The following is a 26,946-nucleotide window of genomic DNA, read 5'->3' as shown; positions in this document are numbered from 1 at the left end:
AATTAGCCAGCACACATGTTCTAGAGTGAACAATATAAATGATACATAGGCGATTTGTATCTGGTAAAGAAACTGTTATTATCATTTCCAAAGTACAGAGGTTTGTTTAATAGCCGCCCTCATCTTCTCAGCCGGCAATTATAGCGCTCCTATTTTTTTTACAATTCAAAGAATTTGAATTGTATTGGGGCGCTGTCTTTTTTTTTAAGATCTGTTCACACATTTTCATGATTTTTGAAGTCAAATTGGAGTAGTGATTTTGGTCACGCCGAAACAGGAAATGGAGCGAAAAAGCGAGTGGTTTTGCGGCGTGAATTTTTTTCGCTCTAATTTTAAAGTAGAGTGCGAAAATGGTGTTTGAACAAAAATTCGGTTTTTCGGTAGTGGTTTTTTGTTCACATGCGGCAATTTCACTCTGAGTTTTACTGTTTTTTCGATTTTTTGGATCGGATTTTTTTTCTAAATGGTCTCCCAATCAATTCAACAGCTCATTCTAGGCCTAGTTTTTTGTTTGAATTAAATTTTCATTTCTCGCTAGTGGTTTTTTTTGTTCACATGCGGCATTTTGACATTGATTTTTTGTTTTTTTTTTTTTTTAATTTTTTGATCTGATTTTTTTAAAATGGTTTTCTCAATTCACTCATAGTCCATTCTAGGTATAGTTTTTCTGTTTAGTCAATGAAAATTCTTTGAATTGTACGTCAGGACTTGTCCTGCTATGTTTTTTACTTCGTCGAATAAAAAAATGTTTCGCTTTACTTCATTTTGCCGCCTTTTCAACATTTTGTGTGAAATCTTTTTGACTTCTCTAGGCTAGTTTCTCTCTTCTCTCATTCTGCTAAAAGTGATTTTGAACATCAGTTGCTCAGCAAAGCAATTCAAAATGAACAGAGTCAGTATGAAAAATTGAAGTCAGAAATAGAAACGGGATAAACCCATAAAGCCCAATTTTAGATGCCCACTATTTGAACGTCGTTCCTATAACTCTTAGTTACCATCTCTAATGCTTATTGGTATTGATAGTAGCCCCTGTAGCCTCTCTCTGAGAAACAGAAGTACGTTATCTTCAACTACGAAATGCCATCAAAATAAATCGGACTTAAAAAAACGGAGTTTGTTGCTTTCAGGTCAATTGTTGCCAACAAAATTAGTAAACGTCCTTTTTTGAAACAAAAAAATGTTTTACAAATTCACTCTTTCAAAAAGTAGAGTTAAACAAAACTATCACAAATCCTTGGTTTTCTAAAGAGGTCTGAGTTTCAAGCATTTGCGCAGATTATGGCATTAAGGGAGAGCAGACAGGAAGAATGAAAATTAATTTTTAAACATCTCATTGTAGAGCTGAAAAAACTAGAGCTGAATTGACGGACACAGATGACAATACGTTTTGTTCTGCGTTATTTTGAAAGACCATAATGCCAACAATTAGATTTCGAATTTTGATTCTTAATCGTTTTGTTTATATGATCAGAACAAAAATTTTAGACTTTTGTATTAAACTTTTGCAAAAAAAACTCCTAATTCTTGGTTCCTTGTCAGAGACCAAACGCTCATGCCGGCCATCTTCTCATCTTCTCAATTTTGTAGTTGTTTATCCAAAGCATTTTTCAATTAAATTTTCAATAGATCCCTTACTATGCATGTATAAATTATAATTGTTCCCACCCACAGTGGGGGACGAACTACCTACACAAATAGGTGTTTTGTTCAGTCAATTTTGGCCGATTGATATATTCATTGTAGAAAGTTGTGAATAGTATCATAGGAAAGCCCGGTAGCGTATTTTGTAGATTAAAAAGTGTTTTTTGTGTTTCATTTTCTCCAAGGAGTTATCTAGTTTTATAATTTTGTGAGCATTTGACCAATTTCAGTTGTTTTTGGTCATTCTTCAGTATTTCTGCTCCTTTTGCTGTAATTTTTGCTCAGTATAGGTTAAAATTGTTTAATAAAGCGGTAATGGTTTTAACTCTAAAAACAGAATAATATTGCTGGACAATTTGATTCAAAATTTTTACTAAGATTTTGGCTAATTTTTTTTAATAATGGGCCTTATTTCTAAAAAAAAATGCACTACTGTGTCACATGTTGTTCAAATTTAAACGGTAGGCCTAAAACTGCTGACACACTCTTCTCAAACTAACAAAATGGTTAGTTCTACTTTCCGTGGCTATCAGAGTGTTCTGGAATTCAATATTTGATGGTTTTCATCCAATTCAACACAAAAAAAATTATCAAAACTCATCTATTATTTTTGATATATCGAATTTTTCTAAACTTTGGAGAAATTGACTGTTTTTAAGGCACGAAAGCATTAATAAAGCTAGTTTCTCTCCATTTGTGGTTCCGAATTGCATTTGTCGGTCGCCTTTTTTTGACTTCAAATTTTGTATTTTTTTCTTTCTTTGTTTCTTTTAAGTTGATTACCGGAATTCTAATAAACCGGAAAAATCTTGTTTTACTGCTCATTGGAATGCAAATTGTTTGGTGCAAAGAAGGCCATAATAGACATAACTCATATATTCAGTTAGAAGCTCAATGTTTTCATGGCTTCAAATGTTCGTTTGCGTAAAATTAATTTTTGGCTTTTTTATTTGCTGTCATTTTGTTCTCTGAAGAATTAGTCATGCTAATGACCTGTCCAATAGCTCTTCTTTGGAGTTAAAAGCTAATCTATTTAGTTTTCTCAGTTGAAAATTTATTGTTTTGATGACTTGCAAAAAAAATCTATTGGCAAAACGGAAAAAGAGAAGGTTTTTAAGATTTTGTCATTTTTTATGTTGTTTGTGTCAACTTTCAGCTGAATTCGAACAAAAAATTTGTTGCATTTTGATGTGATTTAGCCATCACTGCGTTTTAAGTTTCCAGAGATTGTTTTTAAGCTTTGAGACTAACAGTTTGCACGTTTTTTGTGTCATTTTTGTTGATATGTCTTTATTGTCTTGTCACATTTAAAAAAATAATCACATAACAATTGTCAAAACAACAGCGTTGAGAGATCGAACGTGAGAACATATCTTGGTTTCTGGTAAATAAGTTTTGGTTTTAAGCGCTTCGACACCGTTTCTCCACATAACTTAATTGAATTTTTGACTTCTACCAATATTTGTTTATTTTGTAGTCGAAGAGAAATTCTAGCAAATGGCAAGTTTCAAGATTTTTTTGACGAAAAATTAAATCTATTTAAGGATTTAAGTACATTGCCTGCGTTTTTCCTGACTTTAAGTTTATTTGTTTTAGAAAATATCATTGTTCTTTCGAAACTTATGGCTTTTTGTGTCTATTTTATTGTTTCTAGTAAGTTTTATTTGAGGTTCATCAATAAAATGTTGCAAATTTTTTTGATCAGGAGAACTTCGGTTTTTTTAAAATATCACTTTCATGCTTAAAGCAACAGTTTTCTGGCTTTGATTCTTCGAGATTTCTTGTGAATTTTTGTGATTCAGTATCTTTTTTCCCATATTTGAGCTAATTTTTGGTGTCATGATTTTCTAGCAATCTAATTACAAATCCCACTGGCGTTGAATGCAAGCCCATTTATGCTTTTGTATTTAATGGTTAGTCAATAGCTTAGGATTTTTATGGCTGGTACACTGATTCTTAGCAAAATTTTACTGAATTTTTAAATGTTTTTAGTGTTTGTTGTTCTTTTACTAGTCGTAAGAAATATTCTGGAAATTCAGTTCGGGTTTCGATAGAATTTTTTGATTCATAGACGAACTATATAATGACTTCAGTTGTTGGATAATGATTTTCATGACCAGAAAGTTTTTTTAAAAATATATATTAACGTATTTTTTTACTTTTCCTATGTTCGTCTGTGTCTACTTGTCACCTAGTCTATCTTTTCTAGTGAATTACAAAAAATGTTTGGTCAATTTAATTTTTTTTATTGCTAATTGGACATTGTTAAAATCTTTTACGTTGATTTTTGGTCTTAACTAATGTTTGATTTGTTATTCAATTTTTTGTTTGTCTTGTCTCGTAGTCTTGTTAATGGCATATCTCATCACTCCTCTACCACGGCCTCTACCACGGCCTCCTCTACCACGGCCTGAGTGCAAAAGCAAGTTCCTTAGTTCATCAATTCTTTTTGAGATGAGTTTGAAATTTTTAAAGCTTTCTATCTCTTTCTCTCTTGGCAATTAATTCAAAAATATCGGTGAGCAGGGTCGAAACAATATCATCAAACGCACATTACCAAACCCCCTTGTTGATATAGTATGATTAACTAATTATAAGTAAGCACAGAAACCCCACAAATGGAGAAAATGTAAAAAAAAAATGGAAAACTTCGTATGAAAATTTTTCCTCGAATTAACATATGGTCTTTATATCAAGTCCTATGATATAAAGACCATATCTTATTGTCTTTACAACATAAGGTTTTTGTATCCAAAACCAAAGAGAATGAAAATAATCTTATTTTATAAGGTTTTTTTGCCGTGGATATTCTCTTTCTATAGCAGCAATTTTTTAAGGAAAAGATATCGATAGGCCAAAATAGACTTAAGAAAAAAGAGAGGGTCACGGTAGCATAAAGTTCCTAACCAGCTTAGCAGATATTTTTTGCAAACTACTCGCCAGTCGTTTGAGAGCAATTCGGCCGACGTTATTCGGTTATATTTAATGTTAATAGATAGTGAGAATACATACAATTGGCCTGAAGGTGAAAAACAGCAACAACAAGATGGGCGGGAGGGTGGTCACGTGACCCCAATGACCAGTCAGATCACAGTGCAAGACCCAGATGGTAAAAAGGAGTCGGCTGCTAACACTCCCTCAAGAGGTTAAATTATATCATCATTTTTCATTACCACACGGTTAACAGCTCTACAAAATAAGGAGTACATTCCTCTTCGGCTCACAAGAACTATTTGCCATCCACCGTGACAACTAATGTGTTGTATGTTCTGTATACACAACGGGTTAATACGTAAAAATTGGACGTGCGAAATCGAGGCAGAGAAATTATATCAGCACTAGGAGGGGAGGGGGAGGGGAGAAATGGCATAACTGATCTAATGCATCGGCTATTCAGTTCTTAAAACTCCAGATATCGATATAGACGTATGTCGTTAAGCGTGGCAATTTTGGCAACAATAATGGTTGTTTGAATTTTAACTATTAGCTACTGGTTTCAATAAACGGTCACAATTGTGTGCAAATTGTCATTGAAAGGGGGAAGGGGAAATTTAGAAATTAACTAATAAAAATGAATCTGAATGAAAATAAATGGATCTTTGCCTCACGGTTTTCAACTTCAACTGCAAACATTAGGTGGCAAAAGTGCATTTGCTCGATTAAACTACTCGAGTTTGTAACTCTTTTTCACGACCGTGTTTTCAGATTAGGTGATTAGGGCTATAAACGTGTGTGACATTTGTGACAGTCAGCGAATTTAATCAAGTTTGTTACAAGTTATGAAATATCCCGCACAATTTCCAATTAACATGCTCAAAATCTGCGCACTTTTGCCGCTTAAGAGAACCCTAAAAACTAAAGAGCAGAAAGATCTTTGTTGGGAGGTTACAAGTTTTGACTGTTTAGATCCAAATGCAACTGAAACTGGCCCATCAATGCAGTACGGCGAACTTCCTGACAAGAAAACTATGGCCCCAAAAGGTTGCTACACAAATAAAGTACTTCACATAATCTTTGCGACCCAATATGGCAGATAAATGAAATAGGCTGAACGTAATAATTATTCGTCTTGAAGCCAACAAAAAAGATTTGGGGACACTATTAACAGCTTTTTGGAGAGCTTTACATTCAAATTTTTTAACAAAAAACACTATAGATAGCTCAATCATTCTAACTTTCCAAAAACCCCCAACCGAAACTTCTACAATTCGTCATCAAGAAAATTTTTAATTAAGAATAACGAGTCAGCGCCCCTAGCGAATAAAGTGAACCATTTGGTCCACTTTGCCTTTTTAAATCCACAAACGTCTCGTAATAAACAATTGATTATATTAAATTATCGTTTAATAAAATATTATAATTGTTCCGACCCACATGTCGGGAGAGGAACTGTATTCTCAAATGGATTTTTTTGTTCAGACAATTTTGTCCGATCGATATATTCATCGTAGACAGTTGAGACTTGTATCATTAGAAAGCTTGTCCAGCGTAGAATATGGAATTAAAAAGATTTTTTTGATTTTCGTATTTTACGGGGAGTACTCGAGGTTTGAACTTTTGTGAAAAAATAGAGTGAGTTCCGTTGTTTTTATTCACATTTTCCGAAATTTTTGACCAAATTCTCGCTAATTTTGCTAAAACTCCTTACAATGTTATTAGTTATACAGTTAACGATAGAGAAGGCTTGCAAATTTGTTTTAATCGATCTTTTTGGTACATTTTTTCGATAAATTTTTTGAATTTGAGACTTTTTTAACTCAAAAAGGCTCCAAATAAGCTTTTGTTTCCTACTTCGTTTAATTTTGCAGGAAGCAGATAACTAACATCTGCTGCCAAAATCTTTGAAAACTACTAAAAAGAATGAAATTGTTGCCGGTTTTTGGAAAATAAACAGAAAAATTATACAGTGTGATTTATTTGTTTGTGGTTTTTTGAAACTTTTCATTAAAAAAATGATCTATTTTGCAAACATATGGAAGCTGAGAAAAGTCGGGGCTAAGAGTCAACTCATCAAGAATTCTTACAATCAATAAATATTCGTATTATATTAGGACGCGGTCTTTTTGGATTTTTTTCCCTGTTTTGTTTTTTCTGTTGATTAGTGAATTATTTCAAATCACGGCCCAATCAATGACTTTCAATCCTATTTACAACAAGATAAGGCCATAGGAAAATATAGTTTGTCTTCAGAGAAAACCTCATAGTTTTTATGGCTTTGAAAATGTAATTTCGTAAATTCTAAATAATTTCCTTTTGTTTTGGATTCATTTGTAATATTTTTTGCAGCCGCATGACAAAGTTTCATTAATTAATGCTTCCTATGGTATCATAAAAAGCTGCAGGTGAGCCAATGCAATGCCTCCAGTTATTATCTAATGCCTCCAATGACTTTGAATTTATTTGTTTTAAGAGAACGTTAATGAAGTTCTGAAGTTTGTCAATTTTTAATCTGCTTTCTGTCCACATGTTGCTTAGTCTCACTTTACACTGGGCAAAACTTATTCTAATCGGGGAAAAAATACTCTTTACAATGGTTTTTATTTTCAAGTAATGTTTCTTGGCCTTCTTACGAGGAAAGTTAATGAAAATTTTGTGAATTTTTGCATGTTTTCCTGTATTTGAGGTAGTTATTGATTCCCTTTTCTACTAATCATAATAATTATAACTCCAACTGGCATCGCAAAAATGCGCAAAATTAATGTTTTTAATGACTTCTGTGAATAGCTGATAGTTTAAACGACTGCGAAGCCGTTCTCTCAAAAACTTTTTGTACATGTGTCTTTGCCTATAATTGTGGTTCTTTTCGTTTTCATACGGCTTATCCCTGTCAATCAAAAGCCCTAATTGCTTCTATAGACGTTCCAAAGAACGTATTTACTGATTTTGGATTAGAGCTAAAAGTTAATTACTGATTTTCAAATAAATATTTTTAGAAGTTTTTTTTTTATTTCCCAATATTTGCATATTTTCCTGTATCTGGGTTTGTTGTTTATTCTCTTTTCAACCTATAACACTAGAAGTAGTTCCGACTGGCATTGAATAAATGAGCACAAGAACTTGTTTAAAGATTTCAGTGATTGGTCTTTAGTTTTAACGGCTGTGTCTCCGTGCTCTCACATAATTTATTAGGATTTTTATTGTTTTTGCCTCTAAATGTCTTTTTTTTGTTGTCGGTTGGTATATTTATGACAATCAGAATCTTTGAACGCTTCCCCAACTCGTTAACTGAATATTTTTCGTGAATTCAAATTATAGTTAACGGTTTTTAAAGACTTACACCATGATAAGGTCATATGAAAATATAGTTTGTCTTCAGAGAAAAGCTCATAGTTTTTCTCGCTTTGAAAATGTATTTTCGTAAATTCTAAAAAATTTCCTTTTGCTTTGGATTCAATTGTATTATTTTTTTTAGCCCCATGACAAAGTTTTTTTAATTAAAGCTTCCTATGGGTTCATAAAGAGCTGCAGGTGAGCCAATACCATGCCTCCGGTTATTATCTAATGCCTCTAATGACTTTGAATTTATTTGTTTTAAGATAACGTTAATGAAGTTCTGAAACTTGTCAATTTTTAATCTGCTTTCTGTCCACATGTATCTTAGTCTTACTTTACACTGGGCAAAACTTATTCTAATCGGAGAAAAAGTATTCTTTACAATGGTTTTTAATTTCAAGTATTGTTTTTTGGCCTTCTTACGAGGAAAATTAATGAAAATTTTGTGAATTTTTGCATGTTCTCCTGTATTTGAGGAAGTTATTTATTTTCTTTTCTACTAATCATACTGATTATAACTCCAACTGGCATTACAAAAATGCGCAAAATTTACATTTTTAATGACTTCTGTGAATAGCTGATAGTTTAAACGACTGCGAAGCCGTTCTCTCAAAAACTCTTTGTACATGGGTCCTTACCTGTAATTGTGGTTCTTTTTGTTTTCACACGGGATGTCCCTGTCAATCAAAAGCCCTAATTCCTCATAGACATTCAAAAGAATCTCTATACTGAATTTGGATTAGAGCTAAAAGTTATTTAATGACTTTCAATTAATTTTTTTTAGAAAATGATTTATTATTTCCCAATATCTGCATATTTTCCTGTATCTGGGTTTGTTGTTTGTTCTCCTTTCAACCTATAACACTAGAAGTAGTTCCGACTGGCATTGAATAAATGCGCAAAAGAACCTGTTTAAAGACTTCAGTGATTGGCCTTTAGTTTCAACGGCTGCGCATCCGTGCTCTCACATAATTTATCAGGATTTTTTTTGTTTTTGCCTCTAAATGTCTTTTTTTTGTTGTCGTTTGGTATATTTATGACAATCAAAATCTTTTAACGCTTCCCCATTTCTTTAACTGAATATGTTTTGTGAATTTAGTTTATAGTTAACGGTTATTAAAAACTTTCAATTTTTTTTGTTTCAAGAAAACATATGTTTTGTTCCCATTTTTTGTTATCTTTGTCGTCAACAAAAAACTATGTCTTATCATTGACCTAAGTAATCACGTTTCTTCTAATCAAAACCTTATTTCTGCAGTTGGTTATGTTCTGACAGATGTCTATAGAGCTTAGAAATGTATTTTTAAAAGAAAATTGTGTTTTCGGTACTGGTCAGTGTTTGTGGATTTTTTTGTTGCCTTTTCCACAAAGACGCTTTAGCTAGAAGACCCAGTTGAAATCAAACGTGGAGGAAGCAAATTATTCAATTGTTTTTGTCAGTTTAAAGTTTTTAATGGTTTTTCAATGTGTTATAGATATAATGGCTTCAACACTGTGGCTTCGATGAATTGTTTGTGAAATTTCTAATTTGTCCGTATTTGCTGTTTTTTTGCCCTACGATTTGGCTTCAATACTTACAAGCACAACCAGATTCTTGAGCAGTTGTAACTTGATCTGTTTTTGTATAAAGTTCAAAGCTTATGGTTTGTTGGAACTTTTAAAAATTCTTTTAAAAAAATCAGTTGACCTTTGAGCTTTGTCACTTTTGTATTATTTCTTTCAATTTTGTAGCATGGTCTCTGTAACGATAGATTGCAACCTGTTTCCAGTAAAGCAAGATCTAATCTTCATTATAGTTTAATTTCAAAACAACGGTGTCTCGACTGTGGTACGACGCATTTTTATAAAAGTTCTAAAAGTGTTTTCTATTTTCTTTCCAGATTATGGCACTAATGGGTTGACCCAATTGGCGCTGTTAGTTTAGCAGTCGTTCAACATATTACGGTTTTGGACAAGTTTCAATTGTTTCACCTAAAAAAATAGTCTCCCCAATGAGCCGAGTTGATACGAAGTGGTTTCAATCAATTTGAAATTGGTTGTTTTCAAAAAATGAGAATTGTATTTTTGAACTTTGTCTTTTTTGCTCTTTATTGTCGGCCTGTCACCAAATCGCATTGTTTAGGGGTCTTATATCTTACCCATTGAACATCTGATGAAGTATAGGTTGATTTGTTTAGATCGGGTTTTATCGGATTCCTTCTTCATTTTGTTATTTTCTGTTTTTAAATATCGAGTTTTGCTCGTAATTAATGTTTTGTAGTATTTGTTTTTGGGTCCATCTCAGCCAGTACTCTCATTTTTGGCAAGTCTCATCGGCTCTCTCTCATTTTTCACTTAATTGTTTGCTGAAAGGTATGAGAGTTTTTGAACCTTTTCTTTCTCTTCCTCATTTGGTATACTAATAAATAGAAACGCGGATGGGTGGGGTCGGAACATCATGTGCGAACGCACATTACCGATCCTCTTTGTCGGTATTATACTTCAAAATGCATTTCGATTCAAAATTTCGCAAATTAGCGCAATTTTAATTGAAATCTATTGGTAGAAGTGCTAGCTGGTAATGAAGAAATGATCGAAAACATAACATCAGTACCCGAGTTATGCCAAAGTGCATGATCTGGAAAGAAAGAATTTGCTTGGGTAAAATCTGAATCTGACTAATGTGATAGTTTATAAGTAAATGCATACCTTTCAGGTTTGTTACATCAATTTTGCACACTCTTGCGCAATAAAAGTTCTGAGATTACTGGCGTGGAACAAAAAAAAGCTCGAAAATAGAACAAAATATAAGCCTGGAGAATGATAATTATTCATAATGATAGTTATGATTTTCAATGCAGAAGGGAGAAAGAGCCAGAGCGAGAATCTGAGCGCTGCCAATATAGATCAGACTAGTAGAAGAACTACCTCGACCACACGAGAGAACACCTACGATCCAAAAGATGGATCTATGCAGAAGAGACGATCATCTGCATTTGACTCTATCGCACAAGGTAGAGTATATAAAAGATGCAAAGATTATGGAAAGATCACGCAAGATCGAGAAGTGGTATGAAGAAAGCGTGATCGACACAAATAGTATATGAAAAGACTTCACCTCGACGCATGAAAAGACTTTTCGTTGATTTTAAGTAGGAAACTTGACTGTGTAACTTTAGTCAATAAAGGCCCTCCTAACTACAATTTTTAGTTTTTTATAAACCAAGGTTTAAACCTGGGTATCGATAAAATCTTCGAGAAACTTGTTGAAGAAAAGTCTTGTTGACCAAAAGTTCAATTCAAGACCAACAGATTTATTCTGACATATGCGTCAGTTCTATATTAGGTTCAAAGCGACCACCACCAACACAACAACCATCCCAACCCAGCGCATCTCTTGGTCGACCCCCTCCAATTCCGACCTCCGACAGCCAACAGGGTCCCAAAAAAGAACCCGACTCAATCGACAGAGACAGTGTGTCCAAAGTGCGCACCTCTTTAGCCGAGAGTTACTCGGGTCCTTCGTCAATATACTTCGATGTTGAACAGATCCCCGAGGAGGAGGGAAAATCGCGCAGCCATGTGAGCTCTCGGGCCGTTCCTACAAAGCAGTCCGATGGTATGTAGTAAACTAAGTTATTTTTAGATGAGTGTATGACCAGTACGTCAACGAAGTGAAAATTCAGCTGGATTAAAATGCGCAGAATATTATCAATTGAAAAATTAAAACGTTTCACCTTTAAGTGAAAAAAACAGAGCAACAAAAATTTTCAGTTAATCTAAAGTAGCTGACCTTATTCTACTATGGAAAACTTGGCATGGAACAATGGAGAGTGACTTAAAGCTGCATGTCAATAGTACTACACTCAGCTCCCGAGGATCAGTCAAAACCTTTTTTGAACAACCGTTGAACAAAAAATTCAAAACTGACAACTGTTTTCTTAGTCGAACTATCCACTCCGCCAATTACTTAATTTCTATCAACGTCATTGACTTTAGGTCATCTTTCAATATTTTTTGTAAGAATTTAGATAATTTTCTCATAGCCAAAACACTTTCTTTTAATTACTTTCGGCCATGTAAATATTTTCTTAAATGTCGCTGTGTGGACTGCAGATCTTAATTTGCTACTGTGCTTTGTTAATTTGTACTGTCATGTCTTTCTTTTACTATGTATTCCTCTTGTTGGAATTTAAGTCTTTTACTACTACTACTACTACTAAATCCAAACACTTTTCGCATCTAGTACATTTTCCTCATTTTTCCAGAAAATGGCAGTTGCAAATAAGGCGCTAATGAATTTCAAAAGGCTTAATTTATTTTATGCCCGCGAATGAGATTCCGTTCCCAGATACCATATAAACGTTGCGTATTAAAGATACACTATAGGATATGCTTTGACATCTTAAGAACTCCGATAGGTTTCAGGATCTCTCACACGAACACCAGAATATGCCACAGCCCTCTCCAGACAAGATCCCAGTAAGATGGATCCAAGTGGGTTGGAGGGACAGAGCAAAAGTGGGAATCTCAAATTGAGCCAAGACATGCCAGATGACAAATCAATTGAAAAGAAACCAGTGAGACCAGATGATGATCAGTCATATAAAGGCACAGTTTTTCGCATTATACTATCCAAGAAAACCAAATCTTGTTGATCCCAAAAACCCCTCGAGAAGGGGTGGACGAGGAACTATATTCATAAAAAGTGTCTCATTAATTGGTCAGTTTTTGCTGATCACTTTATTGTCCACAGAGAAGCGAGTAGAAAAAAAACAGTAAGTTGACAGAACGTTTCAAATGAGTTTTTAGCGATAAGTGGTAATATTTTGAATTAAACCATTGTTCATCACATATATCCACACAACTCAGTTTGGGGCCGTTCAAATGGACGGATAATCAAATGGACGTCATTGGTATTTTGTTTCATATGAACGACAAATGCATACACAGTCTTTGTTATTGCTCTTAAATAGTTGTCTTTTCATGCTAAGCTCTCCATAATCTAGTCACGTAGATTAATATTAACTAGACCCGGCTATACATAACGGCCTCTAGAGTATATGAGCGATAGTGGACCGTTTTCAACGGCCGGCCGTGCCTCTCACTCAATAAAAATACCGTCTATTTGAAACAAAATTTTTTCGTCCATTTGATACGATGTCCTCTTGAAACGCCCCCAATTCAGTTTTTAGACACTTCTTTTATAACTCAAAGCTGAAAAAATTACTGGTCTGATTTCTTCACCGCCACCCCTAAAATGGGCAAACTCTTTTTTTCTCTCAAAGAATTGTCTATTCAGAAACTAATAACACAAAAAGCAGTACCTTTTTAACATCAGTTGTAGTACACACAAGCCATTGTCATTGCATCAATACTCTTCTCAATTTAAGCATTTTTTCCCGAGTTTATCAAATCAATTTTCCCAACCTACTGATGAATTCAGAATGGTATTGAAGGTCCCGGTCTTATGATTTAACACGAGAAACTACAATGATCACTAGAGAAGTTGAACAATAGATGCGAGAAGCTGAAACTAGAAAAAAAAATAGTGGTCCAACAGATCACATGCTGTTGAACAACAGGACAAAGACGAACTTTAGTCTTGATCTGTTTTTCGAAGAAAAACTGATTGAGTGAGAAAGCACAGTAAAATTTCTTGGCGTTAACCTAACTCCCCGTCTAGATTAGAACGAACATTGCAAAAACTTGATAGTAAGCGCAATCAAAAGACTATTATCTATGGCTGTTAAGTGAATTAACTTTTGATGAAAACAGTTTGCTGCTTCTATATAAATCATGGGTTCAATTTCTATTCCTATACATGAACACTTGCGGGCTTGATCTAATGCAGTTATTAGAAACATTCAACCAACGCAAAATAGAACGCTGAGCATTTGCATGAAAAAATTGAGTTCGCATAGTGATGGATCCCTGAAGAGGCCACTATACCTTTTGTTATGATAATACAGAACCGGTTATCAATTGGTTACATCATGCGTGCAAACGGTAACAAAATTGAGTCGATGATAAAATTGATAAGGGAAAAAAGAGAGCGCCAGAAAAACAGCTGCAAGCTTACGGTCGATCATCCCCTACTGCTGAAATTGAAGAATTAGCTAGCCACTGTTTCTACAGAGCGCTGATGTTGTGAGCACAGAAGGAAAGATGTGCGACAAAAATGACAAAGGCACGCACGAGAAACTAATTTCATTAAAAAAAGGTCTAGAAATTAACTACAAGTAGTGAACAGTTGGTCTGCGCAGAAACAATTATCGACTCTAAGCTTTGAAAATTCGTCTGTTTTTTAACATTTTTTATTACACTCAACAACATTCACAGTTCAAGTATGTAAAATAATCAAAACTGCTAGCTGACTAATATCTGATTTATAATTAACAGATCTTCGATGAAGTCCCAAAAGAACTTTCGAAAATTAATAGAGGTTGCATCATGGACCACGAATTTAACTCGACTCCTTGTGAACAAAGGCTGCCCGTTTTTTCCTATGCTTTAAAATTCAACACTGACACTTCCAAACTCAAATCATCTGGAATCATATCCCCGAAACACGGAACTTTTTCTTGAACCCCTATCTTGAGTTCCTTCAAACAGTCCTCTAACGATTAGTTTTTTGCAATCAGAGGACCGTCCGGGAAGTAGATTTTATGTTTAGCTCAGCGAAACTGAAAAATTTCAGTGGTTAGTGTAAAACTAATGACTGAACCATAATAGGAGGCAATGGTTCAATTAGCAGCAAAATTAGCCCCTACTGTTTTGTCGTCGACACATTTTTCTACTTTTTATGTTTATCTTTGATCCCAAATTGTTTTGTACTTCCTACTCAGGCAGAGAAATTTGTTCGGGAGGGTTTTTTGAGAAAAAAAACACAGTAGAAGAAGATGATTCAAATCACAGCAACAGCTTCCCTCATTCATTGCTTTACCTCTTTCTTCTGCTAAGTAGTTTTTAAACGCCACAATATTCTACTACAGTATCAGTTATCAGCAGTACAAGGCTACCATGAAAGTAAAATGGTCCAATGGTCAACAATCTCGCTTAGAAATGAACAAAGGAAGAGACGATATTCAAATTTCAACAATAACTTACTTTTTAAGTTTTACTTTCTTTCGACCCTGGTGCTGCGCCGTGAGACAACTCCAAAATTCGCCGGCCGCCTGATTATATTTAGTTTAACAAAAGTCAAACACCGTTTGCTGTTCTTGTCTTATAGCAAAACCGGTCGCTTGCTTAGCAATTTGCGGCTTAGCTCTACTGGACACAGGGAAAAAACTAGTGGAGCAGACTTGGACAATTATACTCAAATGAACAACACAACATTACAATCGCAAGTTTTGATTAACTAATCAAGAGTCCATTTTTTCTACTCAATAGTCTTTTACTCAAATAATTACGGTTCTTCTTACTAACCCCACTGATATCTCTGTCACAAGTTTCGTTTATTCAAACATCATAAAATTGAGCTATGCGCGGTTTGATTCAGTGGTTTTACGGTTTAGCTCTGCAAAGCAATTGTTAAGTCTCATTCTTTTGTCGTTTCACCTTCCTTTTACATTTTTTTTATTATACATGTTTTTTCTTTCAAAATTTTGTTTTTCACTTTTTTTCTACTTCCGGCAGTTAGTTCTCCAGAATAGCCACTCTTATAGTCTTAAAATGTTTTCAAAGTTCAGACAATTTTTTTAACGGGTCGTTGAAGAAAAAGAGTCTTACATTTTAAGTGACCCCATGGTTATTAACATATTGAATTGTTGTAGCGCAGTGATCTATTAATTTAGTCAAATCGGGCGCAGTAGTCAATCTCCACTGCGATGCCTTTCTTGATTCTCCTTATCACGATTGACTTCTTGTCTTTTTAAGCATCTATAATGACAATAATTTTAATGGATCAGTTCTGGACATCTGATATCTTACCATTCTTTGAAAACAACAATTTATTAATCAACAGTACGTTTTGCCTATTCAATAGTCTCTTACTCTAAACAATAATAATTCTTCATACTCGCCCCACAGCTATCTTCGTCTCATTTAAGTCTCATCCTTTTGTGGCTTCACCTTCCTTTCATATTATATTATTATACATATTTTTCATTTTTTGAATTTTTTATTTTTGTTTTTTTTTTTGTTTTTACTTCTAGTTAATATTTTTCTAGAAGTAGCCACTTTTATAGGCTTAAATTGTGTTCAAAGTCAATACAATCGTATTTGGTACCACATTGATTAATTATGAATTTGTTTTTAATTATTCAATGAATAATTAAGAATAATTTATACCTCATTGAATAATTACGAATTTATTTTTTATATAATCAATACTGAAGTTAGCGTTGCAAATAGACGTACCCAGCACCGAAATTGACTCGGCGGTAATTAGGGTTCCGGAGAACGATTGAATTGATTTTGCCAGTGTTTTCCTCTGAAACTGATACCAGAGTATCAATTAGACGAAAATCAAAATCCTAACTCGTTTGAATGATAACACCCAAAAGTCCCTCGCAATACTAGATGCTGGTTCAGAAGAGAAATTTTAGATTAACATTTAACAAATTGGTTCCTCTAGAGAAACTTTAGTTTCTGAATTTGAGCTTCAATAATTATTGAAAAAAAATCGAGGAGACACATTTTCGGTCACTTAAAGCAGTTTTGTGAGAAAAATGTGATTTACTATTAATTTAAATGAAATATATGCGTTGTATGGCATGGCGAGTTCTAGTCAAATGCCTGAAACACTCACAGAGGCACTGTCACCATCAGCTCAAATTTCTTTTATCCTCATTTTTTGGTTCAATTATGAACCCGGACTATTTGCTATATGATCTTCAGAAACTGTTTTAAAAATTAACACAGCTCGGCTGTAACTTTTATGTTTTATGTAGATTCAACATAGAGCTATTATTCAGAATTAAAAGAAGTAAACCAATTCAGGTCCAGTTTCAAACTTTTGCGCTGCAAAAATTTCTGCAAAAAATATTTTATTTCTGATTTCTCCGAACACATTGAAACGATAGTGCATATAAATTTTTCGGGTTCCCAAACTAAATATAGTGCGAAAAACTCATATAGGGGTAATTCCACGAGTGACGGCAGACGATGAAGAAAACGCGGAAGGAAAAAAGCAGCGCCACTCTCGATTCGAAAATGTCTACTCCGAAGCACCGACTCAAGAGCTAAGTGACCAACCCGGAGCTAGTCCCAAAGGTCGTCCCAGGAGCAAAGCCGGCTCAGATTCACGTCCCACAAATTTACCCGAAGACGAGACAACGATTGATCGTTCGGTAATGCCTTCGGCTTATGCTGACGCCCCGAAAGCGTCTGAAGCTAGCGGTAGTAGCGGTAAGAACTCGCAAAGCTCGCGACCGTCTCTACCAAGCCAAACCTTCTACGAACAAGAAGAAAACGATAAAGATGCTTCGCGAGCCAAAGGAAACCAGGTCTAGACCTCGAGTTATGAAATTTCTAAAGGGCGAGTAATTCATTAGTTTTTAAAAGTACGTTATCTGGCATTAATACCTTCAAATTATAGTCGAGTAGAATTCTCATTCTCATATTTTGACCAAAGATCATCTAATAAGGACTAAAGCATTTCGACTATGAACGGTCCTTTCATGAGGTCGAGCAGCAGAACTAAAGTTTCATTTTAGGAGGGTTAAATTCTTTTTGAGGGCCTACGAAAAGTCTGGTCTCAGGCTTTTTGGGTTGCGAGCGCCCTCTTCAGAGTTCAAGGTCTGAACCTTAAACATGGGAAAGGATGTGAGTGGCGAAGGATCCGGCAAGTCGGCGGGAATCCAAATAGTGTATGACGATGGAGCTGCACCCGGAGAATCCGAGCGGAGGAAAACTACGACAACTGAAGAAGCTTTCGTGAAAGACAGGGAATCGCACATGCATGAGTCAACTGTCAGTTCTCACTACCCCGATAGTGCCGATTACGATCCCAAAAACCCATCCAGATCTGTGGCTGGAAACACAACTATCAAAATGAGCTCTTCGGGAACTGATACGGCGAATGAAGATGAAAATAAGTTAGTACTGCTGTCAGAAAATCCAATGAATTTTTTTAACTTATAAGTACAATTGAATACAAATTTCAAATGTGCGCGTTAAAGATCCATAATTGGGGTTTGTATAAACCCAAAAAACAATCAAACTATAAGCTCAATGTCGGTTAATTTTCAGCAAACTGCGCAACCTCCTATACCTATATTATGGCTATTTTGCTAAAATTGAACACAAATTTGAAAGATGAATTGTAAACGAAACACAAAATAACCAACCAACGAACGTCGGAGGAGTTGCTCTCAACCAACACGAAATGTGGGTAGATAATTTCTTACTAATGGTGAGGGCTGTGAACAGAATGAGTCACAAATGGTTGCTATAATTCACTAAGACGGCTACATTCGCGTAGTTATGTTATGTTTCTCGCTAAGGGTAAGATTTCATTGCAAAAAGCTCACAGCATCAATAGAAATTCTCCCGACAGTGAAAAAAAATGACATAACTGTTTTTTTTTTAATTTGAAAATTTTAAAACTATTAATTTAGTCAATATTTTTTTTGTTCAAGTCCACAAAGCATCATCTATTGCCGAAACAATCTAAGACTCTTTTAGACATTTTTAAGCAACAAAAAAATAATAAAAACTAGTGAGCTGAAAAGTACAATAACTGATCAAGTACTTTAAAAACTCATAAAATCGCTATAAAATCATGCACTAACATAAATTTTGGTAAACAGTGAATGTTCACAGAAAAAAAAATTGAGTCAAATTAATTGCTGCGACAAAAATTCCTAAGTCGAACTTAGATGTTCTTGTTGCATTTTAATAAAATTCAGCACAGATTCCTTAAAACATATTGCGAGATAAGAGTGAAACATATTGCGAATGCAGTTATTATCTTAATTAGGCGTGTTTTTAGAGACATGAACCCCACAAGTTTGGGTTTGAATCGTAAAACAAGCAGACAACACGCATAGGGTTCTGCATGAATCAGCGGGAAATTGTTTTTTTTAAATAGCCGCCGTCCGCCTCTCGACTCTCGACGGCTATCTTTTAGTCACTCTCCATTTTCCCAATTTCGTTTTGTCCTTTCGTTTTACATAAGTCACGATTTTCGCGTTTGACTTCTGATTAAACTAAATTACTGTCTCCATCGAAAAACAAATTAATTTAGAAGACTTACACGCAGAAGCTCATGATTAAAACAAAAAACAAAATCAAAAGAAACAGGATAGAACAATGAAACTCGGGCAATAAAACCTACTGCTTCAACAGTTGCTGCCTTATGTTATCAAGGTCACTTAGAGTTTACTGGTAACTGTTGTTAGTATTACGTCTTCAATTTCAGAAGCTGAATTCAGAATATTCATGGAATCTAATGAAACTGCAAGTCAAATTAGGCAAATTTTGTCACCTAAGCTGTCGTCATTGGAAAAGTAGGCTGTCATGTTTTTTTTCTTTTTTTTTCTATCTGATACAATTCCAACGCCAGTTAACTCGCAGCTGTTTTTAAGTTTTTCTGAAAAATATGGCACCACTGAGCAGTCAAAAACAATTAGATCTTTGCATTCAATGCTTTTACCTACAGGAAAATGATTCTGCCCAATAACAAGAGACTTATCTAGAGTTTATTTTTTTCAAAATCAATAAATCTATATTGTGAACCTATATAAATCATAGAAAGTCATTATAACACATTGCACCATAAATGTATTTTAAGTGGTCCTCGTCGAACATAGAAAAGTCGATTATTTTTCGTTATAAATAATTTGATTAAAACAATTGGGCCCCAGTGACTCACTCGCTAAACTTAGTTGAAACATATCTTTGGACCTAGTTGAATCTCGTTGAAATATATTTTAGTTGAAATAAAATTTTCAGAGATCCATTCAGAGTTGCTAAAACTCTAAAAAGAGAAACAGCGACAGAAATCGTACCTTATGGGCTTCGATCAGCAAAATTCTTTCACAAATTGAAGAAAATTTAACAAAAGAATTTTTTTTCCGACTAAATGCGCCCCAATAAACAAAAAAAAATTAGTTCCAAAAACTGAAAATTAGGAAGTAATTAGGTTGATGTGAAACAAAACAATTTTGAAATGCGTTGGGCACTGAAGCTACCAGACCATTCAGGCCAAAATCTGCACTGAAGAGATATCAAACGCAGTTGTAATATGCACGGGGGTGCCAGACCTAGCTGTGGGTACTTAGAGTATGTGATACGTATGGATACCTAAATATATATCGAAACCTTTATGTGTACTAAATTATTTACCCTCTATATCTATAATTATATCATGTGTTTTATAACTAAAAGTTATGACTTCTATTTATTCACCTATATTAATATTCCCGTTAGTCTACTAAATTATTTCATATTTTGTTCATACCAGTTTATTATTAGTAATCATAATTTCATTTAGTCAATCTGAATTCAAGTTACTCTGCAAACGCTCTTCATAATCCTAAGTTAAGCTAGCAGTGGATCTGCGCCGCATTTCCAATAATCAGAATTCGTAATACACAATTAGTTGTGTATTCGCCCTGCACTTGCTAATACATTCTTGAGACAAAGCATTCGCAACGCGAATCCTAAACTATTCAGTAAGATAAGATATAACAGAGTAATTGGTTTTAATGTGGTGATAATGTTTGAACATTTTACTTTCTTTTCAAAAAAACCCAGGTTCTAAATTGTGCTCAAATCGGACTATCCACACCATAGGTAGCACTCACATCAGACCATGCAGATTTTGAACTGCCGCCTGACCATACTTCATACATACCGTAGAGTATCTTCAAAACTCTGTCTTTTACCCTCCTGCAATTTACATTCCTGAGCGCCCATTGGTAAGATTGGAATCGGCACGGGGTGACGGACCTCATCCTGGCCCTAGTCTATAACCCACGGCTATGATGCAAGGTCTTGTAAGATTACGCACCATCTTGCAAATAAGCGTCGATCTTGTAAGATTCTTGCAAGATAAGCAGTCTTGCAAGAATCATGTAATGTCTTGTAAGATAAGCGTCACTGTTGAGCTAGGGGGATTTTTATTCTTAATAAATTGGAAATTTCTCTATGTTTAAAGCCAAAACTATCCTGCAAACACAACCCAAGTCAAAATCCCCAAATAAGAACATGCAAGATACCCGTCATTTGCAAAAACTTTATAAGATATCTTTGTAAAAATCTTATAAAATTTAGTTCATCTTGCTTGCACTACGCCAGAACGTGTAATTTTGCTTCATGACATATTCCGGGGGGTTTTCTGACTGATAAGTTTTGAGCTTTTAGCTGGAGCGACGTCCAACAAGATGATGGCAGTAAGACACGCAAAGCAAAGTTAAGCGATATCAAAAGTGTTGATGAAGACACACACAGAGGACTGTCTGTGCCCGGAAGAGGGGAAAGAGGGCCAGGGGGAGAGTACAACAAGAGTCACCCATCCAGATCGGGTACTGGGGCACACTCCAAGTCTGATGAATCCAGCAACATACCGCCACCACCACCCAACACAAATGCCAGTAATTTAGGTTAGATAAGGTTTATTGCGAAGAGATGAAATGAGATCACCATTTGGTCAACAAGACCGACCCCCCCCCCCCCTACTTACACATGCCCCCCCATACTTACACATGCCCCCCCCATATTTACACATGCCCCCCCCCCACTTACTTGGCATAGAGCCTATAGCATAAGCCCCCAATTGTTGTAAATATGCCATAATGGACAATAATTGGTTGGGCGTGGGGGCTATAATGGCAAAGCAGCATTTATTCAAAAATTAACTTCAAGCAAACTAAATCTAAATCAATTTATCTAAATCTTTTATAACTCCGTTCTTCTCAGTCCATATACTTATTAATTGCACACTACAGGACAATCAATGAGCAGAAGTTCGCGTCGTAGTGAGATGAGCAATCCAGACAGTCTGAGGAGGGGGAGTGCGGGTAGCCAGGGTAGCCGGGGATTCCACGGGGTCACCCCACTGGACTCAGCTTCACAGTCAGAGATGAGCGAAGAGGGTAAGCGCAATCATCAATAGCCTGCAAATTTATTATGATCATTCATTTTGTAACGTCATTTAAGACAATAGTATCTCTGTTCAAACGATTAGCAAAAAATTGGCAAAGTAAAAGGAGAAAGGAAGTCAAGTCAACAATTAGATCTTTGCATTCAATGCTTTTACCTACAGGAAAATGATTCTGCCCAATAACAAGAGACTTATCTAGAGTTTATTTTTTTCAAAATCAATAAATCTATATTGTGAACCTATATAAATCATAGAAAGTCATTATAACACATTGCACCATAAATGTATTTTAAGTGGTCCTCGTCGAACATAGAAAAGTCGATTATTTTTCGTTATAAATAATTTGATTAAAACAATTGGGCCCCAGTGACTCACTCGCTAAACTTAGTTGAAACATATCTTTGGACCTAGTTGAATCTCGTTGAAATATATTTTAGTTGAAATAAAATTTTCAAAGATCCATTCAGAGTTGCTAAAACTCTAAAAAGAGAAACAGCGACAGAAATCGTACCTTATGGGCTTCGATCAGCAAAATTCTTTCACAAATTGAAGAAAATTTAACAAAAGAATTTTTTTTCCGACTAAATGCGCCCCAATAAACAAAAAAAAAAATTAGTTCCAAAAACTGAAAATTAGGAAGTAATTAGGTTGATGTGAAACAAAACAATTTTGAAATGCGTCGGGCACTGAAGCTACCAGACCATTCAGGCCAAAATCTGCACTGAAGAGATATCAAACGCAGTTGTAATATGCACGGGGGTGCCAGACCTAACTGTGGGTACTTAGAGTATGTGATACGTATGGATACCTAAATATATATCGAAACCTTTATGTGTACTAAATTATTTACCCTCTATATCTATAATTATATCATGTGTTTTATAACTAAAAGTTATGACTTCTATTTATTCACCTATATTAATATTCCCGTTAGTCTACTAAATTATTTCATATTTTGTTCATACCAGTTTATTATTAGTAATCATAATTTCATTTAGTCAATCTGAATTCAAGTTACTCTGCAAACGCTCTTCATAATCCTAAGTTAAGCTAGCAGTGGATCTGCGCCGCATTTCCAATAATCAGAATTCGTAATACACAATTAGTTGTGTATTCGCCCTGCACTTGCTAATACATTCTTGAGACAAAGCATTCGCAACGCGAATCCTAAACTATTCAGTAAGATAAGATATAACATGGCGCAGTCAGCGACAAAGGACAGCGGCAAATCCCCACTTGGAATTCAACCCTTTTGGGAAAAGGCGACACTAGAACCCCCAATTCGCTGGGAGTTTTGGAGAATACAAATGAAACTAGCAATCATCGCTAGAGAGGGAATTGAAGTGGACCTTCTCTTGGTGGACCCTCCAGAACATGTTCTCTTACCTCCTGAACCAGCATATGAGGACGCAGTTGACAACCCGACGGCACAATCAGAGCGAGACCGACGTACCCGCAATGAGCAGGCAAAAACAGCGTGGAAAAATCAATGTCAACGTGTCATTACAGTCGGCGTACTTTGTGGTGACAAACCGTGGAAGTTATGTGATCGAAAAGCATCTTCTTTGATGTACTTGAGCTTAGGCATGGAAGGGCGGCGCGTATTCAACTCAAAAAATTCAACCATCAACCTCGAAACAATCTCAACGAAGGATCTTTGGGATGTTCTAAATACAACTTTCATTCGGATCCATAATATAACCTTCCATAGATACCTCTTCCTCACACGAAAACAGCAAAAGGGAGAACCTATTGAGAAGTTCTATGGACATCTCAAAGAACTTTCGGAAAATTGTGATCTAGGAGATAAAGGGGACACTATCTTCCGGGACGTCTTTATCGCGAATATGCAAAATGAAGACATTCAAAAGGAACTCCTTAAAGAAACGGTAGACCCGGAAAAAGCATTGGCAATAGCAATTAATATCGAGATGGGTACGCTCAACCAACTAAAAATGATAGCAAGCAAAACCGAGTCACAGTCAACTGTTAACCAGGTACAACGGATGCGTATCGCGAATGCTACCCCTTTTTCCAAAATGAACACAACAGCAAGGAAAAAGCCTACAACCTGTCATTTCTGTGGATCTAGTTGGAGTTCCAACCACCGTAATAAATGTCCCGCTCGGGGAAAAAGATGCAATAACTGTGGTATTGAAAACCACTTCGCAAAGGTTTGTCGCAAACCTAAAGATCCCAATTCGTACCCAAAACCTAAACCGCGGGTCAATAAGGTAGATAAAGACGATCAAACTGAAGACGTCAATCAAATTTCGGCCAATTTTGATCCCGATTTGGAGTCAAACTATTCTTCAGATGAAGATAACTGTGTAGCAGTAATATCTTCAACAGATTCCGCAACTTCGGTGGACGCAACCAATCTCCCTGTAACTCTCGGCAATACATCAACAATTGTTTTGGTGGATTCGGGCAGCGTATGCACAATAATAAAGGAATCCTTGGCGAACTCAATCATTTCTCATGACCCGAAATCGAAGTGGATACGCGAAGCGAATCCTAAACAATTGAAAACATTTTCAAATGAACCTATTCATACGGTGGGCATTCTCCAAACTTCAATTCAAAGCAGCAATTGGTACGCGAATCCAATCGAAATTCAAGTAGTGGCAGATGGACATCGTTCTCTATTGGGTAGAGATTTGTTTCCAGCTCTTGGACTTTCAATACATCAATCAAGTAATCATGTAACAATCAATCAGGTAGATCAAGAATATTGCCCAATCAAAAAACAGATTGCTATTGATTATCCCGACCTAATCTCCAGAATTGGTAAGTCCAAAGTACATACACTTTGTTCAAAATTCCACAAACATTATACCCCATCACACCAAAAAGGCCGCCGTGTTCCTATAAATTTATTAGACAAAGTATCCGCTGAACTAAAGAAACTTTCTGAACAAGGGCACATTGAAAAATTACAAGAATGTTCGGACAAAAACTTCATTTCTCCCATTGTAATTACGGTCAAAAAGGACAAATCCGTAAAATTAGCTCTTGATTCGAAAATATTAATCAAAGCGATCCACAAAAACAAGTATCAAATGCCAAATGTAGATAGTCTCATCGATTCAATTTCACAACATATTAATAACTCAAATCTGGGAGATAATGTCTATTTTTCAACAATCGATCTAAAATATGCCTATTGCCAACTAAAGCTGCATCCGGATACCGCACGTCATTGTAAATTTAATATCATTTGCGGCGAAGCAACAGGTACGTATTGTTTTAAAACAGGATTTTATGGCCTCACGGATATGCCGGCCGAGTTTCAAAAGGCTATGGATTACACATTGGTTGGGCTGACTAACACATACTGTTTTCTGGATGACATAATTGTAGTTAGCAAAGGCACCCAGGAATCGCACCTCAAATACGTATACAAATGTCTTCAAAAACTTGAAGCGGATAACCTTAGAATTAATTTAAGCAAATGCCACTTCGCAAAACATCAAATAAATTGGCTTGGCTTTACATTCTCACAAAGTGGTGTTAAACCTATCGAATCTAAAACAGCGGCAATTGCGGAAATCAAAGCCCCAAAAACATTGAAACAATTACGGTCATTCTTAGGTAGCGTTCACCATCTAAGTAAATTTATAACTAATCTTGCCAAAATATGCCACCCTCTTCGACCTTTATTAAAGAAAAACGAAAAATTTATTTGGAATGAGAATCATCGATAACATTTTGAACACATCAAAACTGTTATTGCAAACGCTACAGAAAATACTCATTTTAATCCAACACTGGAAACGCGCATCAAATGTGATGCATCCCGCCAAGGCTTAGGCGCTGCGCTTGAACAATTAGATTGTGAAGTGTGGAAAACAATAGCTTTTGCATCTCGTTTTCTTAATAGCAATGAAGAACGCTATAGTGTAAATGAACTCGAATTACTTGGGGTGGTTTCGGCCATTGAATATTTTAAATATTATCTATTTGGGAAAACTTTCACAGTTTTAACAGATCACAAAGCACTTCTTTCAGTCTTAAAATCACACCGCTCTAATAAATCCTACAACAGTAGATTAACACGATGGATTGACCGTTTGTTACCATTTGATTTTAACATCGAACATATTCCTGGTACCAGAATGGGCTTGGTTGATTATATTTCGCGACAACCAAATCAGAACGCTAAAAGTGTCAATCAATACGACGAGGAACTTATGGTAGCAACAATTTCCCGTATCCGCGACGCGATTACATCTTTATTTAGTAACGCGAAAATTCCTTTCCAAAAGCGGCACATAACTAGTAATTATAAGCAAGAAGTACACCCGACGCGCGTCCACTCTTGCAAACCTGCTAAAATTAACACGCATAATTCAAATGCCTCAATTAATCCATTCATTCCTCGAGCACAAGTAAACAATTACAATTCTGAATTCATTTCTAACTTTAATTGCCGTGCAAATCAATTGCTTAAATCTGATACCACACTCGCATCGCGAATCCAGTCGCAAAATTCTACTTGCCATTTGATAGCTAGCTCCACACAGCAAATACTTCACATCAAAATGTCAGCAAAAGAGGCACCACAAAACAATCCACCAACTTCACCACACACCCCAAGAGTGACATTCCGTACCCAATCTAACCCGATCTCATATAAAAGAGCCGGACCCAGCAACACCCAAGCATCATCATCACCCGAGGAATATGACATCGAGCTCTCCCGGGAAGAAGTATTTGAAAATAACCTCAACCAGCTCTTCACCAAATCTTTCCTGGCGGTCCTCACTAGCAAAGACGCGGTGTTGAAAGAGATCCGCGATTGTGTACTGCAGGATGATGAGGCCCGTTGTAAAGAAGTGAGCACATACATCCACTCCTTTTGGAAAGACTTGCATGTGAAATCTGGGTGTCTGTGTGTTGACCAACGCGTGGCCATCCCAAACTCTATTAAGGAGGCGGTGCTCGAATCCATCCACATGACGCACCCGGGTAGTTGGGGGATGATCTCTCTTTCTCAA

At 35.6% G+C, this 26,946-nt stretch overlaps 1 protein-coding gene across 1 annotated transcript in view; it reads left to right on the top strand.

Annotated features, from left to right (window-relative positions):
* LOC142345078 (uncharacterized) overlaps nucleotides 1-26,946 on the top strand; it is a 73,954-nt gene that overhangs the window by 15,056 nt on the left and 31,952 nt on the right. The window contains exons 4-14 of the mRNA XM_075397162.1: nucleotides 4,637-4,786; nucleotides 5,548-5,622; nucleotides 10,755-10,907; nucleotides 11,240-11,512; nucleotides 12,322-12,504; nucleotides 16,978-17,345; nucleotides 17,662-17,936; nucleotides 21,208-21,446; nucleotides 21,792-21,938; nucleotides 23,264-23,395; nucleotides 26,459-26,917. Of these exons, the coding sequence (XP_075253277.1) occupies nucleotides 4,637-4,786; nucleotides 5,548-5,622; nucleotides 10,755-10,907; nucleotides 11,240-11,512; nucleotides 12,322-12,504; nucleotides 16,978-17,345; nucleotides 17,662-17,936; nucleotides 21,208-21,446; nucleotides 21,792-21,938; nucleotides 23,264-23,395; nucleotides 26,459-26,917 (2,454 nt within the window). The remainder of the gene's footprint in view (nucleotides 1-4,636; nucleotides 4,787-5,547; nucleotides 5,623-10,754; nucleotides 10,908-11,239; nucleotides 11,513-12,321; nucleotides 12,505-16,977; nucleotides 17,346-17,661; nucleotides 17,937-21,207; nucleotides 21,447-21,791; nucleotides 21,939-23,263; nucleotides 23,396-26,458; nucleotides 26,918-26,946) is intronic.

Source organism: Convolutriloba macropyga, chromosome 8 (assembly GCF_964194025.1).
Source record: "Convolutriloba macropyga chromosome 8, txConMacr16.3, whole genome shotgun sequence".
NCBI lineage: Eukaryota > Metazoa > Xenacoelomorpha > Acoela > Convolutidae > Convolutriloba > Convolutriloba macropyga.
Note: the sequence above shows the minus strand (reverse complement) of the source record. Positions and strands in the feature narration are given on the sequence as shown.